This window comes from Theropithecus gelada, chromosome 8 (assembly GCF_003255815.1).
Source record: "Theropithecus gelada isolate Dixy chromosome 8, Tgel_1.0, whole genome shotgun sequence".
Classification (NCBI taxonomy): Eukaryota; Metazoa; Chordata; class Mammalia; order Primates; family Cercopithecidae; genus Theropithecus; species Theropithecus gelada.
Window position 1 is genome coordinate 80,968,948 of NC_037676.1, and position 18,327 is coordinate 80,987,274.

Consider the following 18,327-nt stretch of genomic DNA (forward strand, 5'->3'; position numbering starts at 1 on the left):
GTGACTATTGTGCGACACTGTTTTAGGTGCTAGAGATATAGAAATAAATCAGAAACAATCATTAGCTCTGGAGAACTAAACCTAATGGAACTGGATCTTTCACCGGCAACCTTAAAATTACCTCCCTTTGTACTTAAGTTGAAGCTCAACTTCAAACTCTGACATGCTTGGCATCTTGTTGAAAACAAATAACAATCTACCTAGTTTGCCACTGGTAGCACTTTGGCACTATTAACTATCTACTGATGAAATTAACTTTCATAAAGGATTATAAAAAAGTTTAGAGGGCAGAAAATACTAATGGGTAAACAAGTACTGGTCAGCAATAAAAATAGCATCAGCCTTCTGCTTTCACAAAAGGCAAGAAAACCAAGAAAAAAAATTATTATTGAGTATATACAGAACTGCTGGAAAGAGATCATTCTATACATGTAGTACATATGCAAATATCATATATGAGGAAGTATGAGTTATGACACAATCATTAATAACTAAGCATGCCAAATCAGTCATCAGGTTTCAAAGAATCATAGCCTTCTTTCAAGAGGTCCCACCAGGTTTTAAGGAAACATGCATTTTCTGTACATTTGAAGACAAGTTCTTCCACTTGAGCTGATACTGTAGATGTGACCTCAAGAAATTGGTTAATGAAAATACTGCATCTCTGATCTGCATCTCCACTTTCTCTAGCAGGTCTACCATTCGGCCGTTGCTTGTGCTCAGACCTGGCCAGCCCAAACTCACTGGACATGTGGGGAAGATGCTGAAAGGCGTCTGAAGATGAGGGAGAAAAGGGAGGTTCTGGGGGCTGGTGAAGAAACCCATAACTCCTCAAGGTCGGCCACGGGGAAGAGCTAGGAGAGCTCAGAATCCGACCAGCAAGAGAACATTTTAAAACAGGTTATTTTTTTCTTTCTCTTTTTATCACCTATGATTTTAAGAGTCCAGGTAATATAAGTAAAGTTTTACTATGTAGAGCATAGAATAAAAACAGTTGATCTAAATATTTAAGAGGTGTTTTGCCATGCTATTGTTGAGCTGGGGTGAATATATATTTACATTTCTGTATATCTACATATGTATGAAATATTTAGATCTGTTTTCATACATTTGCCTATTTAAAGCTTAATTTAAAAAAAAGTTTTATTATTTTTCTTCTAATTATTGTCAAGGGGAACATTTTAAGAACTAGAAAGTTTTAAAAATATATATATTTTACTTCTCTTCTCAAATGTATAATTCTTAGAGGGAAAACTCATATAAACTCTTCAAGAAACATCAGGAACTTTAAATTTTATTTTAAACGTTAATTCCTTAACTGTGATTCACTTTGGAAACATACTATTCAATTAACTATTAATTTGAAAATTCAAAAATAGGTTTTTCCATATGTCTTACTATCAGTGAAATCAAAATGCATTTGAATAAGCAACTGGTATGCTAGAGCAGCTTTATACCCTCTCTGAGGCAGTTTATTCTCATGCCCTTCCCTTTTAGTAAACACTGTCATGTTTCTCCCTCTCATATCAGGAGAAAGACTGTTTCTCACTGATGTCATTATCAGAAAGCTATTTTCGAGGAGGAAGAGGTCTTACCACTTATTGGCTCAGGTACCATAATTTAAGTAGAAAACATTGGACAATATAAAACACTGCCCAACTCATGTCTACTAGTGAAAAATTATTTTGATTTGTGATTATTTCAAATCTAAATTATGTTTTTATCTGTAATGGGCATTTGTCATCATTATGGCTAGCACCTTTTGAAAATCCTATGTTTGGCAAATTTTCCAAGGTGAAAATCTCACTGCATCAAAATTATATCTAGATTTTATAGTTTTCTATACTTTCTTACAGTGAGGGAGTATTCATGTGACTTGGGAACTACTGAACAGGCTTGGATTCTGAAACAAGTAATATGAAATGGTCACTGCAGCCTCCATTTCCTAGTGAAGATGGTGGAGTTTAATGGAGAGACACTGAGCTTCTAAGGTAACTGTGGCAGAGCATCAAGAAGTGACACCCTTATTGCAACATGTGGCCTGTTCCCCATGGTAACGTTTTAACTGACTGCCCTCCCCTCCAAGTTTGGAGGCTGTTCAGCCAGAAAGAGTGCCAAGTTTGTGATTATAACTTGGGCATTGTTTCTGCCTGAACAGCCTCCAAACTTGACTATCTGGCTCTCCCAGAGATTCTGTGCATTTCCCAGTAGCTTTTAGTTATTATTATTATTTTTTGCTTAAACTGACTAGACTGGGATCTGCTGTTTGCACTTAAAAACTCTTCAACAACCAAATTTGGTATAACTTGTACTTTCCTTTTACAGTGGCTGTAGTAATGGGGGATATGTTAAAACCATATTTTACTGGAAAGAATATTCAATATACTGAAACAAGACAGCTTCCTTAACCCAATCATAGTGTTAGATAACCACAAACTGAATTTAAGAAGTGTGCTTTGAGTATAATTACATGCATCTTGCAGGATGAATTTGAGGATTATCAGTAACATGTATAAAATCTTTGCCACAATCTGTGACATTTAATAGGCCTCAGTAAATGTTATGAATTATTTATTACATAATGTTAGATATATGTGCATGTTAGATGTTGATCAAATATTTATTTTATTTAATTCCCACTTGGCACTATTTTAGGTGCAGTGAATAATGCAGTCAAAAATCTCTGTTTTTTGAATTCACATTCTAATATATGAAGATTGAAAATAAATATGTCAAGCAAGTGAATATACTTCATATTAAATTCTGACAATACCATGGAGAAAAAGCATGGGAAGGGGGGTTAGAAGGGAAATATGAGAGAGGGTGGAAGAGGGTTACAATTTTAGATAGGGTATTCAGGGATGATTTCATTGAAAAAGTGATATTTGAGCACAGACCTGAAAGAGGGGTGAGCCATTATTGTGTATCTTTTTTTGTTTGCTATACTTGTTTCTTGAATTATTTTCCTTTAACATTTAGTGCTTTGTTAGGGTATTCAATATGATTGATATGTGCAAATGTACAAGAGAGGAAAGAGTATTTCATGAAAAGGGTTAAATAAGAGCACAGGCTCTGTGGTGGGAGCCCAGTGCCTCTGGAATGGTATGTGCGTGCAAAAGAGGAGAAAATTAGTCATGTAACTAGCCAGCCGGATTATGTATGCTTTAGAGGCCATTCGTATGACTTTGGCTTACTCAGAGTAAGATGGGAATAGGAGAGTGACCTGATCTGGCTTAAACATATAACCTGAATATACTTTTTAGCCCCTAAATTAGTGAGATATAAAATCAAGAGAAAATAATTGTCTCCCATTCCTCCCTAAAGTGGTATTGATCAAATTAAGTATTCTTAGCACTCAGTTTTAAGAAAAGTATTACATGGTATATTGTAGAGTTGAAGCAAACTGAGACTTTCCTCCCTCACCTGAGTGTAAAACAAAATGATCAATTTCCGTAATAGTGCCCTCCTGTCCTCTAATCTCTCATCCTTAGTCCCACTCATTAGAAATAAAGCCCTATTTGTTATTGACTTAACTACTTTGTCTTGCTTAGGATGCAAAGATTAGTCATCAATTCTGGTTTCTTATTATAGTATCTAATGTTCATAAATTTACTTTTCATTGTCATTTCCTCATTCATCAATGTAAAATAATCTCAATAGAACTTTCATATACAAGGGACAGAGATCCTTTTAGTTACCTTGAGAAAAAGAGTTTGACAGAAGGTGCATATGGATAAGAACTGGTCCTGAGAAAGGTCCTGAGACCATTAGGTCCTGAGAAAGCTCCAAGGACTGGTATATCTGTGGACCTCTATGCCTCTCTTAGTTCATCTGTCCATTCTCTGTTGCCTTCTTCACTGTGGTGTATCTTTTTTGCTTTCCTTTTCTTTCAGCTTGCCAGCGCCCAACTTAATTAAACCTTGCAACTTCTTCTCCTTTTCATTGTGATTTGGAGCAAATTCATGTGAATGTGGTTGTAATTCCTGGCATAGAGCATGTAAATCACCACATCTTTTCAAGCTGCATGACATATGTAATGGGTTATTAGCCAGCGTGTTAATTAGTTGCACTTAGGGGAGTTGCCTTATTCTCTCTTCCCTTTAGTTGGGACAGAGGAATGAGTTCACATGATTAAAGAACATGGCCACTTAGAATGCATGTGCAGAATATTAATAAAATTAAAAGAAAAATAATAGTGCAGAATCCTTTTCAGGTCATGTCAACATTCCAAGGAATGATTAACATATTTCAATAAAAAGTATTTGTTTACATTTTAAGAGTCAAACTAGAAAATTTGAAATTTGCTTGAAGTGGAAATGTAGAAATGTATCATAAATCTTTATGACTAATAATTTAGTGCTGAATTTCTTAATAGCAGTAGAGTGACAAACCCCTGAGCAATATGTATCCAAATCTTCTGATGAGGGGGCAATGGGTAATTTTAAAAGGCAAATTCAATATATCTATTATTTTTATAATACAAACATCAGAAAGTAAGTTGACAAAATCTTGGCTGGGGGGATATGCAGAAGATAAATTAAGAATTTTAAAAGTGAGATTTCATAAAGTTCTGTTTTCACAGAGGCAAGATTTCTATTTTGCAGATGTCATTACTGTCTTTGTAGAAAATATCACTCCATAAACAACTAGAACTAATAAGTGAGTTTAATAATACTGTATCCATAGGATATAAGAACAATATACAAAAGTGAGTCACTATTATATATCAGCTATGAATTCTGAATTTGAATATTACAATACAGTTTGTAAAAGCAGACATGTGCATACAAACCCAAATAAATAGTCATGCGTATATCTAACAAAATAGGTGTAGAATATGTATGCTGAAAACTATAAAACACTAAGGAAAGAATTCAAAGAAAAACTAAATAGAGAAATATACCATGTTCCTTAATCCCAAGGAATAACAGAGTACAAATGCCATTTCTCCCCCAATTTAATCTATAGTCTCCATGCAATCTCTGCTGATATTCCAACAAGCTTTTTTTTTTTTTTTTTTTTTTACTGATTTAATAGACTGATTCTAAAATGTATATAGAAAGGCAAAGCAACTAGAATAGCCAAAACAACTTTGAAAAATAAAAACTGGAGGACTCAAATGACCTAATTTCTAGAAATGTTATAAAGCCATAGTAATCAAAACTATGGTATTGGAGAAAGGATACATAGATCATCAGAACAGAGCAGAGCATCCATAAATATGCACACATAAATATAGTCTACCAAAATTTACAATAGTGCAAAGACAATTCATTTGAGAAAGTAGTCTTTTCAACAAATGGTGATGATACAATTGGATGTCCATATGCATAAAATGAAACTTGATACACATTTTAAGTCTCGTACAAAAATAAGTCATGAACCTAAATGTAAAACATAAAACTACAACTTCTAGAGCAATGCTTTCAAGTGGGAGTAACTTTTGTCTCCCAGAGAAAATGTATAGAGACATTTTTGACTGTCAGTACTTGGGGGAGGAGTTCACTGGCATCTAGTGGGTGCAGACCAGGGATGCCACAGAATATCCCACAATGCACAGCACAGTCACTGTCACACACACACACACATGCCACTTTCTAGTCTGGATAAATATACCATGGTTATGTAAGTATCCCTTTTTAGAGGAGCAGAAACTTGGTAAAGGGTATATGGGAATGCTTTGTACTCCCTTTGCAACTCTTCAGGGCAATAGACGATACTTCAAAGTCTAACATTTAATAATTTCCTAATTTATTTCTGTGAAGGCATCATGTACTGTAGCAGATGTATTCTGCTTTGATGTCTTGCAAAATCACTTTGATTCTTCAATTAAATTTATTAAATGTGTAAATATTGCCAGTCATGTATTATATGTTAAAAATTTGAGACCAATAAAATATTTTCAAATGTCTCCTCTTTGAAGAAGCTTTCCTGTTTCATCTAACCTAAAATACTACCTTTCTCCACCAATCTTTCTGATGTTCTCCCCATGGAACTTTTTTCTGACTGTTTTTCCTTTTCTAAGGTGTATGCTCCATGAAGGCAGGGACTTTGTTGTACCTCCAGGGCCAGAACTGGCACACCAGAGATGGATGCTATTTGTTGAGTGAATGAATTATATGTTTTTTGTTGCATCTTCCCAGTAAGTGGTCTTTATTCAAACGTTGCAGCTTCAGTAAACCCCTATTTGGCTGTGAACAGATTAGTCTCAATCCTAGTATTTAATTTACCCCGAGTGAAAGTAACACCTTTCTCTTAAGCAGCAAGATGCATTAGTCTTTACAGTAAGATTTTTCATGGCAAAACAAAAACAAAAACAAAAACAAATCCATTATTTTTCTTCCCTTTCTTTAGCTCTGGGGATGCCAGGCAAGAAGGAGATGATGGGGCAGATAATGGTTACTTTGTAATTTTCTGGAAGATCATGCTGGTTCTACTAGAAGACTTTTACCTACTTGATTGGATGCTCTTCAAGCTGAACTCCTTCCATTTGTGATAGTATTTGGACCGTTTGCAGAATATGTTATAAGGTTTTCTTTCCAATTAAATTTTTAGGTTAAAGTTCTCATTTGAATCAGAAATATAAGAAAATTTGTTATAAGCCTTGAAGATAGAAATTGGCAAACATATGTCCCCCTCCCAGAGGTAACAGGTGGTAGGTTATTAAGAGTTACTTGTTGAGCTGAGCAGTGGAGGCACACATGAAGGAATGATCAGTTTTGCCTGGGATGGCTTCAGAAAGAATGCGACACTTAGATTGAAGAAAAAGAATAAATCAGTAATCAACAATAAACAACTAAATTTTAATGTTGCCACTTACCTTAATTTTCTTCATGTAAAATATGAATATGAAATTAGCTCACTTTTAGAACAGTAGCTGAAGTAACAATGACCTCTCCCCCATTTAGAAAATTGCTGCCTTATATAGAAAAATGCACTTCATTCTTACCACTTTTTATGTGAAGGATGCAAAGCAAACCCCAGATTATTCCCAAGACAAAATGATGATTTAGCACCTTTCTTAAATATTAACCTTATGGGTCTATGACTGCAAGTATTTTTATATTTAGACATAAAAAACTTTTAGAATTTGTAATTATCAATACACTTACTTATTTCATTGTCTTGTCCTATGATATTTCCATAGATTCTATTATTTGGTCAGAATGAAAGCTAAAAGATGTTTCGCAACAAATGAAATTTAGAAATCAAGGAAAATTCTGCCATATAATCCTGAATGCACCCAGAATGCATGGTGCTTTTGAGTACATAAAGTTGTTGGGCCATATTGTCCTAAATTAGTTATGTTTTGTGGTCCTATCATACCCATCTTTAAGTAAATTATATTTTATTGTAGAAATGTGTTTTCTTGACGATTTAAATGGGTATTAATAACAGAATGGCACAATGCAGTTCCCGTAGACTTGCTAACTATCGTATGTCTAGCTTTTCCCCTTAGGAACTGAAGGGAAGACAAAGATCATAATTATTTTAGGGTAGATAAAACATTTCAAATGAACAGATTATTTAAATTGTATTTAAGATAAAGTACTAAGATGAATCTGGTCAAACAATAATGAATGATGCAGGCTTAAGTGCTATGAACAACTAAGGGAACATATATTAATATTATCTAGAATTATCATGGAAGTCATAGCAATTGAGGAAAAGGAATTGAGATGCCACTTGGACCTTAAGCAAGACTGGCGTAGAATTCGCAACATCATTCTAAGCAGTAAGAACATGATGAATGAAGATTGCACGTACAGAACACCATAAAGATTATCTGACCTACAATACAAGGTACGTGTTTCTCGAGAAATATTTATATGGCATGGTAGGGTTGACAAAATGTCCTTCTTAAGTTGACTGTCAGTGAAAGTATGGCCTAAAGCAAATAAACTTTTCTAGTTCAGGTTTCCCATGGATCAATTTTAAGAAAATTATCTTAATCCTGAAAAGAGTATTTCCTTCAGCATATTACATGAAACCCTGTTTTAAAATACTTTTAACCAAAACCCTTTGTATAAAGCAGGATTCTCCTTGCTGTTATATTAGCTTTAATTCTATGAATTATATTAACCTTGTCTTAGATTAGGGTTTTTTAATGTAAAAATATGTTATATAATCAAATAAGTTTTAGAAATGCTATATCACTATTAATTTTTTTTTACAGCTACATGAATGAGTTTTCAGAGCCTTTAATATACTTACATCAATTGTGAACCTCCAAGAGAAAATTTAACTCACATAAAAAATAAGTATCTTCCCTCCTTATTTTTTTTTCTTTTTGTAGCAATGACAAGGATTAGCATTTCTTGGGACAAACTTTAGAAAATTCTGACTTAAAACATCTACATATATATTTAAAAGAAAATATTTATTGAGATAAGTCTCTAATTTTGGAGTAGATATACTTATACTCTCCCAAATCATTATTAGCCAACCTATCTTGCTAGTGGATAGGAAACAAAGAAAGGAAATGCAGCTATAAGTGTATGGGTAATTTTTCCAAACGTTTGGCACACAGTACAAGCTGAATACACTGTTTGAGTCCAATTTTCTCAAAAATTCAAATCTATAACAAGTGACAGAAACCAAGGAAGAAAATTTTAATAATGTTTTTAAACAAGCATTTAAAAAACATTGACCCTTATTTTGCCACAATCTCAGGGAGAATATATTTTTTTAACACTGTTAGGGAACATTATAGATAGCCTTGAAGGAAACATTTTCAAGGATAGTTTGAAGAGTTTACCTTTAGAAATGTAAATTTCCTCATTTGTCTAACTAATGGTTTACCAATAGCTCCAGTAATCAGGGTAGAGATACACCACATGGTTGACCATGTTTTATGATGGAGGGAGCATAGCCTACTTAGAAAAGTCCATCTGAAGAAAGAAAGCTTGGTGAAGAGTCATTTGCTTCTAAAAAGAGTTAGTCAACTCATCTTTCTGGAGTTAACAGTGATAACCAAACAGAAAAAAATACTTGACTCAAAGTCCTGTTAATGAGGCAGTTCAGTAAATTGTACGGAAGTGTATACAATTCTATACAGCTTTTGCACCAGTGAAGGTGAAATGTCATATGGGTCAGGGAAAGTGAGAGAAGGCAGGAAGGTGTTACCAACACACACTGAGGGTGTCACCAGAGCATCCTCTGTAGATCAAATAAAGCCCATCAGCACGTAACTAGATGGTGATGAGGCTGAGAAAGAGCGTGAAGGATGTGAGTTCAGTGCAATGCAAACTGACAGCTATTTGTGGAGTTTGGCCTGCTTAGAATAGTATTTCCATTTCCCTTTATCAGTGAATGAAGACTGCAGACATTTCCAAACAGGTTTCTTTTAAAAGACTAAAATTTAACATAGAAGGTACTGTCTCATGTTGATTGTTGATAATAGGCTATTAAAGGTCATACATTCAATGAAAGCAGAAAATCAAAGAGCAGTGTAGTATTAAAAATCGCAGCACACCAACATGGCACAAGTATACATATGTAACAAACCTGCACGTTATGCACATGTACCCTAGAACTTAAAGTATAATAATAATAAAAATTAAAAAAAATCTCATCTTAAAAATTCTGTTGAGATTTATTAACTGAATCTGGCAGTGTTAATACATAGCTCATTTATATTATCAAAGGAGAAATGTTATCCAAAGTAAGCAATTTGTAATACTGTATGAAAATATTTTATATACAGATATAGTGTCAAAATTAAATACACATATTTCATTAATTAAAAGGTAAACATATATTATTATCTTAAAAATATACCTCCCAAATTACAAAGTTACTTAGATAAGTTATAATCTATATAAATGACAAAGTAACTCATTACTAAGGTTTAACATCCTTAGACTAGGTGAATTTATTTTTATTTTATTTTATTCTTTGAAATTATCCTTTTTTCATGTCAAAACATTTGCTATACCATTTATTGAAGGTACTGTGTTACACATTCATGATTAATTCAATCTCTTGAAATCTCTTTTAGGTATCTTGGACCTTATTATGCTGTTGCTTACTTAGGTATATGACTCTCTTATTCTCATGGGCATTATCCATATATCATTGTTAACCCTAAAATATCTCCAGCACAGAAGATGACAATTTTCACTCTAAATACAGTATAATAGATTCATAGTGAACCATAAAATTATTTTGACAGCAAAGCAATGTCAATTTTGAATCTTTGAAACCATTATATACTTCATAGATATAATGTCTGGAAATATTTAAACAGGCTTAAAAAGTATTATTGCAACTGATACCTTACATGGATTGTCTTACAAAAATCAGTACAGAATTATACTGATTGATATATGTTCACATATGTAAGAAATAGTTTGTTGACTGGAGCATTCAGTTTCCATTGTTTGTATCCATCTTCTAGTAATACAGTATGCATTTCTCAATTGCTCTAATCTGTTTTGACCATGGTGCATTCAATAACTTCTAGGAAGCATTCCACTCTGAAAAACTGCATAAGCAGACAGATTCTTGGAGGCTGCAACTAAAGTTCATGTTTCTATATTGCCACTCCATATTTTTCAGTGTTCTTTAGTGCCGATCAAAATTTTATTCCAACAAGTTTTTATCTTTTGTAGTAGTCTCTTTAGGAAACATGAGTCATTCAGTTTTTTCTGTTCCTTTAAAGATTTATTTTCTTCCTAGAGAATAGAGTTTTAAAAGTTTAAACTTCACATTTTTACAAAAATATATATTTTAAAATACTCAATTTTTCATCATATTACTTTATGCTGAAAAACTGGTGTAATGAAAAGGTAGAATTTTGTGTGACATTTTAAAGATGATGGTTTCTAACTACCCTTGTGATAAATGACACATAGAAAATTCAAAGTTGGTGTGATTAAAGATTTAGGATTCTCCAAAGAGCTATATCAGCTGACCGCCAGTTTCACAGTTTAACAGTGGACATAATATACTGTTTAGAATTTCATGAGAAAGGTAATTGTAGATTACTCAGTTGAGTTTCTTTAATGTAGAAAAATGTATTTTTAATGGGAAGAATAATCAACATCGAAAATACTCAGATTATTTTGCCAAAGATAATTAATAAGGATATAGCTGATGGAGCTTGTACCCTAAGGTCTACTCCAACAATTAACTTCACCGGAATATGTCAGATGCCTGCCTCATAAGCTAGGTTTTAGCACCTGACAAGAATCTTAAAAAGGGCTACGTGTACAACCTCTAGGAAGAAAGAGATACTTGGCATGAACAGACACATAAAGGAGTAACTCCGTATACACTCAGTTATATTTCTCTGAGTTCTCTGACCTGTGAGAATGGGAATACTGCAGGGTAGAGTAATTCTTCACTTAGACAACTACTAGTTAATCACAAATATAAAGCATACTAGTGACTTTTACTCCTTCCTAGACCAGGAGGTAATATCAGTTGTTTCTTTTACACTCTTTACAGTTGAGCCCAGACTTGAGGGTTAAAATCAACATAGTGTTTTCAACAATCACTGCTAAGTAAATGGATGTGCAAACAATATAAAAACTATTATAACTAGTTATTACAACTAGTTATTCGGTAACTAGATAATTTAGATAACAGGTTATTGGGTATTCTCTTAGTCATGTATTGTGCTCAGTGTTTTACATAATTTACTTCATTTTATTTGCTTAATCATCTTATGAACTTGATGATTTGAACTCATTTCACAGATGCAAAAACTGATCTGCAGGAAGATAAATAAGCTACTACCGTATATGTCAAGTAAATATAATAACTGAATCTTGAGCTCCTCTGTCCTATATTTAATTTGGCCACAAATTCAGATCTCTTTTTGTCATGTATTAGTAACACTAGCACATACTTTTTAAAGAATACATTTCAAAGATTAAACAACAGATCTCAAAGGGAAATATAAAGGCAAACTTTTCATATTATTTTCAATAAGGGGTCCTGGACAATTTTTTTAAGTACAAGTTGAAGTTGACTTGCCTAAGCAGATTTGAAATATATAGATGTGAAAATTTCATACTTTTCCTCGGACACTGAGAATAAGCATTCACTAAAAAGTAAAAAACAGGGAATCTTGGTTTTACCACTGCATCCTGGGAAAATAGTTGTTTTCTTTTCTTGTCTTTTTTTTGTTTTTTGTTTTGTTTTGTTTTTTGGTTTTTGTTTTGAGATGGAGTCCCACTCTATTGCCCAGGCTAGAGTGCAGCGGCACGATCTTGGCTCACTACAAACTCCGCCTCCTGGGTTCAAGCGTTTCTCCTGCCTCAGCCTCCTGAGTAGCTGGGACTACATGCGTGCACTATGCCCAGCTAACTTTTGTATTTTTAGTAGAGACGGGGTTTCGCCATGTTGGCCAGGATGGTCTTGATCTTTCCACCTCGTGACTCGCCCACCTCAGACTCCCAAAGTGCTGGGATTACAGGTGTGAGCCACCGCACCCATCCTTTCTTTTCTAAATTTCCTTTCCAAATTATCTTAGTTGAAAGCCTTCAGGGTGTTTATATTGTTTTTAGCTCCTGTATTAATTTCAGATGTTCCACTTTGCATGGAATCCATAGTTTCCTAAATCTGAGTATACAGGCTCACTTTGCTTTTCTGAAAAGAATAAGGAATTTCCATGTTGCCACATAGCTATTGGTCAAATAATGGAAATGTAAAAGAAGAATCCATCACTTTTATGAACCAGGTGTGCTCATTTTTCCATGCCTCAACCTAATTAATATCTATATCATTTTAAAGTTTAGTCAGATCCAGTTAAGTATTCTGCCTTATTAAGTCATTCATAAATATTTTCCATATTATTGTATAATTTATCTAATAATATCTAGTAGTATATGTATAAATATATGTTTATATACTATTACATATTATACTGTACAATCTACAATAATAAAAGAGGTATAAGATAAGTCCTTATTGTTTAATTTTTATTTCTTTACAAACTAACAGGGATGGCTTTTTTTCTTCATGTATTTTTCATCTAGTTTATTTTCTCCTATATAAATTATTTATTTCTTTTACCTACTAGCTACAATATTTTAATGTTGCGGCTTCTAAAAAAAATCATGCTTTGGCATTTGCCCTAACAGCTTCTCTTTTAAAATAGTGGGTTTAAAAATGCAATTTAAAGGACTCGAATTTTTGAGGGGCACCTCACTTCTCCTTTTATCAATGTTATGATAAATTATTTCAAAACCAGCTATAAGAAGGAAACAATTCAAGATGAAAAATTAGGAATTAAGTTGAGTGAAAAGTTGATGAACCATAAGGAAAATTATACAATTATTCTCACCAAACTCTTTGTTGGTTGGGGTTCACCCAGGGCAGCTGGTTTTCTTCCTTTAACCTTAAAAACAAAGTCACATTTATGATATTGAATATTTCTTCATTGCTCCTCCAATTGTTTGTAATTGCTAATTTTCATATTGCCTTCAGCTCATCTAATCTATTTGAGACTCTACTTTAAATTTCTGATTGTTAAGAAAGTAAAACACTAATATGATTTAGAAATGGAATGTCAGGGTAAAGGAAGAAGCAAGAGAGTTCAATCTTCTGAACACCCAGAATCCATAATTTTGTAGGTATGCCTAGCACTGTGAAAAATTAACATAGTAGGGTATACTAGCAGAGATAAAACTTGAATTTTAATCAATATAAAAATAAAGTTAACAATAAATTGTTAAATCCTGGCCATACATTTTATTAAGCTTCACTTATCAGAAACAAAATGAAATAAAACAATAGTAAAAAGCGTGTAGCATGCCTGGCTCATGAAGAAAATTCAGTGTAGCTGATTGCTTTAACATCTTGCCTTGTTATTTCAAGAAAAGGGTAACTTGTATCAAGTTAATCAATGTTGTAAAATAATTTAATTTTAAATTATTTGCATATTTTCTTTCTCTACAGTTAGTTAATTTTGGAACATGATGATCCATACAAAGCTCAACACATAAGAGAAAGAATCACAAATATATAACATACCTAAGACCTTTACCCCTTCCTAGACCAAGAGGTGATATCAGTTGTCTGTTTTACACTTTTTTCAGTTGAACCAAGAGCGGAGGCTTGTAATCAACATAGTATTTTCAACAGTCACAACTAATTAATTGGATGTACAAGCAACATACAACCTATTTGCATTAGACAGTACTTTGAAATAACTATAAGTAGGAATGAAGAAATGGTAGACTAGAGTAGGAAGTCTTCATGAATCTTGAGCTTAACCTTGAAGGCATAGAACAAAATAGATCCAATTTATAGAAAAAAAAAAAAGGTAGAAATGCTCTGTAGGGGACAAACGTAAGGACCCAGGTTTGGAAATAAGCTTGGCAAATCCAGCACACTAAGAGGAGACTGGCTTCCATCGAGTACATAAAGCAATGATAAATGAGGCTGTCCAAGTTATATAATAGACAATCTACATTTTTATCACATCAATAGGGTTCAAAGATAATCTTACCATTTTACCTTCCATGGGAAACTACTACTGCTCAAACAAAACAAAATTATTTTTTAAGTCATAAAAATGTTATTTAAGAAAACATTTAAAACCATAAAATAACCTTTTGATTTTGTGTGGCAGCTGGTAAAAATCCATAAAGAGGTAAATAATACAAATAAAATAAAACATTGTATTAAATATTGAAAACTTTTTAGTACTAAGCACTTTACATGTGTTATGCCATTTAATCCTTTCAAATCCTACAATATAGATATTATGTTTTTCTGCATTTCGTAGATAAGGAAACTGCTGTCCAGTCTCTAGATGATGTCTTTCATATTTGGTTTTGCTGTTTTAGTTCATAACCACTAGTAGAAATGTAGGAAAATATTAGCCCTATTTGTATCAAAATTATTTAAAGAAGGGGAAATTGTTGGATATATATATGTCTAGTTTAAGCATAAAAAGATATTTGTTAAATACATTTGATTTCCTGTTTTATTCACTAGGAGTTCTTATAAATGTGTACATATATGGATTAAAGCTATTAATGAGTTTTAGATATAGAAATTTACCATTCTCCACCCAATATATCACCCTAGTATCCTTGGAAGTTATTATGGCAATGAAGCATTTATTTATTTATTTTTTACTCCCCTTTCACAAACAATTCACTCTAGCCAAGATATAAACAAGTATTTCCAAACCGAGCCTTTCCTCTTCTAGGATTGAGTAAATATACTTCAACTTTAGATGATAATAAACACTTAGGATTCTATGATAATGGATATGATCACCAGAGAATAGTGGTATCTTGGCACAGGAGTAGTTAATATTTTCATTCAAAGTAAATAGTCCTTAGCTTACCTTGCCGGTGCAGTTCAACAGTATTGTTGTGCCTTCTGAAACTTTTAATAAGTGGAGATCAAAATCACCAGTGCTATTCATTTTAAGAAATTGCCTCAACTTGCGAGCAGCACGGAATAAAAACATACCTTCCTATTATAAGAAAAAGTCAAAAGGGCCATGGTTCAAATAAAATATTAATAAATGATAAGCTTTCTTAAGGAGCCTAGAGCTTGAGCTATATTGGTAGATAATGCCCCACCTCCACCCCAGCTTTCTATTCCAGTTAATCATGTGACTAACAAGTAACAGAACTAAAACTGTTTGACTCCTAGGTGACAGCAAGAAGTTCTTGGAACTTGGTTTAATGATTATCTTGACTTTTAAAGTTTGTTTTCTCTATTATGCTTATGTGATCTTATCGCTTATATGTGAATATATTACAAGATTATTCAATTTTAAACATGATAGCTGAAGGAGAAGGCTTCTGGAAGCAACAATATATTATAAGAGGTATGTGTGGTTTTTTCTTATTATTTCTTGCATCTTTTGAGCTATGGATGTATAGCTGATAATAAGAAAATAAAGGACTGTAGTCACCTAAAATGTAAGTTTTACAGTTATTTAAATTAAGATATTTTTTAAAAAGAATTTATGGTTTTGAGATGCCATGAGGCTAACTTAGCTACTGTGAGTTTTTAAAAGACTATGAAATAGCACACCCGTTTCTGTAAGGAGAAATGACATAAACTCTTTAGGTTTTGTCAAGTGTAATATTATACCAACTAGATGTGGTAATCATTTAGAGATAAGCAAATACTGACAGAAAAATTTTCAAGATGCTTCCGACTAAATTATACCAATGACTTATATTTGTATGTGTGCAAGCAATCACATTAACAAGTATTTTTCTGTATAAGAACTTTTAGAGTAAGTACGATGTGGTGCTGAGAAGAATGTATATTCTGTTGATTTGGGGTGGAGAGTTCTATAGATGTCTATTAGGTCTGCTTGCTGCAGAGATGAGTTCAAAAACAAACAACCCCATCAAAAAGTGGGCAAAGGATATGAACAGACATTTCTCAAAAGAAGACATTCATACAGCCAACAGACATATGAAAAAATGCTCATCATCACTGGCCATCAGAGAAATGCAAATCAANAAGCAATCACATTAACAAGTATTTTTCTGTATAAGAACTTTTAGAATAAGTACGATGTGGTGCTGAGAAGAATGTATATTCTGTTGATTTGGGGTGGAGAGTTCTATAGATGTCTATTAGGTCTTCTTGCTGCAGAGATGAGTTCAAAAACAAACAACCCCATCAAAAAGTGGGCAAAGGATATGAACAGACATTTCTCAAAAGAAGACATTCATACAGCCAACAGACATATGAAAAAATGCTCATCATCACTGGCCATCAGAGAAATGCAAATCAAAACCACAATGAGATACCATCTCACACCAGTTAGAATGGCGATCATTAAAAAGTCAGGAAACAACAGGTGCTGGAGAGGATGTGGAGAAATAGGAACACTTTTACACTGTTGGTGGGATTGTAAACTAGTTCAACCATTATGGAAAACAGTATGGCGATTCCTCAAGGATCTAGAACTAGATGTACCATATGACCCAGCCATCCCATTACTGGGTATATACCCAAAGGATTATAAATTATGCTGCTATAAAGACACATGCACACGTATGTTTATTGCAGCACTATTCACAATAGCAAAGACTTGGAATCAACCCAAATGTCCATCAGTGACAGATTGGATTAAGAAAATGTGGCACATATACACCATGGAATACTATGCAGCCATAAAAAAGGATGAGTTTGCGTCCTTTGTAGGGACATGGATGCAGCTGGAAACCATCATTCTTAGCAAACTATCACAAGAACAGAAAACCAAACACCGCATGTTCTCACTCATAGGTGGGAACTGAACAATGAGATCACTTGGACTCAGGAAGGGGAACATCACACACCGGGGCCTATCATGGGGAGGGGGGAGGGGGGAGGGATTGCATTGGGAGTTATACCTGATGTAAATGACGAGTTGATGGGTGCAGTAGACCAACATGGCACAAGTATACATATGTAACAAACCTGCACGTTATGCACATGTACCCTACAACTTAAAGTATAATAATAATAAATAAATTAAAAAAAAAAAAAAAAAGAACTTTTAGAGGCCAGGCACGGTGGCTCACGCCTATAATCCCAGAGCTTTGGGAGGCCGACGCAGGCTAATCACTAGGTCAGGAGATCAAGAAACCCTGTCTCCACTAAAAATACAAAATTAGCTGGGTGTGGTGGTGCATGCCTGTAGACCCAGTTACTCGAGAGACTGAGGCAGGAGAATCGCTTGAACCCAGGAGGCGGAGGTTACAGTGAGCCGAGATTGCCCACTACACTCCAGTCTGGCAACAGAGCGAGACTCCGCCTCCAAAAAAAAAAAAAAAAAACAAAGAAATTTAGAAATAAGAGATAGGTGTGTCTTTGAATTTGACAATTCTAGTATTTTCAAGGTAAAAAAATAGAATGATTAAACAGAAAGAAAACTTGTTATCTAATAAACACAGGGCTATTTGTAAAATTGGACCATAGTATGATCTAATCAATGGGAATTATGTGGTCAGACTGCAAATATTAATAGTATTCATATAATTCTCTAACAGAGGCACAAAAAATATAAGCTTCTATAAAATCAAGCTTGAATGACAAACTCCAAATAATTATCATTACCTTATTATCATCACATAGATGTCTTTTAAAAAAGTTAAATTCATTATTCAGGCAATTGCTACCAATTTCTTTCATGCTGTCCTGTAATAAATAACATAAAATAATGAGGTTAAAACTGAGTACTTTTCTAATATCTTATAATTATAAAAATAATAATCTTATAATATCTGGTATTTATATGTGCATTTTAAGGAAAATAACTTGCCTGGCTCAGCTGACTAAGCATGAGGAATAGTTTCCTATAGTTGAAGGATAAGTAAGTGTATACAAAAATTCTTCCATATTTAG

General features: G+C 33.5%; 1 protein-coding gene and 1 pseudogene across 4 annotated transcripts in view; both read right to left on the reverse strand.

The window, feature by feature from the left end:
- Positions 1-505: 505 nt before the first annotated feature.
- On the reverse strand, positions 506-8,839 carry LOC112630175 (annotated as a pseudogene).
- Positions 8,840-9,617: 778 nt separating this feature from the next.
- Positions 9,618-18,327, reverse strand: part of IL7 (interleukin 7) — a 63,589-nt gene continuing 54,879 nt past the window's right edge. The window contains exons 3-6 of one of the 4 annotated variants that reach the window (XM_025394819.1): positions 18,040-18,120; positions 15,311-15,442; positions 13,295-13,348; positions 9,618-10,676 (exon numbers count right to left, since the gene is read on the reverse strand). In XM_025394819.1, coding sequence (XP_025250604.1) covers positions 10,557-10,676; positions 13,295-13,348; positions 15,311-15,442; positions 18,040-18,120 — 387 coding nt within the window. In that variant the 3' untranslated portion in view covers positions 9,618-10,556. The remainder of the gene's footprint in view (positions 10,677-13,294; positions 13,349-15,310; positions 15,443-18,039; positions 18,121-18,327) is intronic. The other 3 variants (XM_025394821.1, XM_025394820.1, XM_025394822.1) reach the window with 3 other exon arrangements.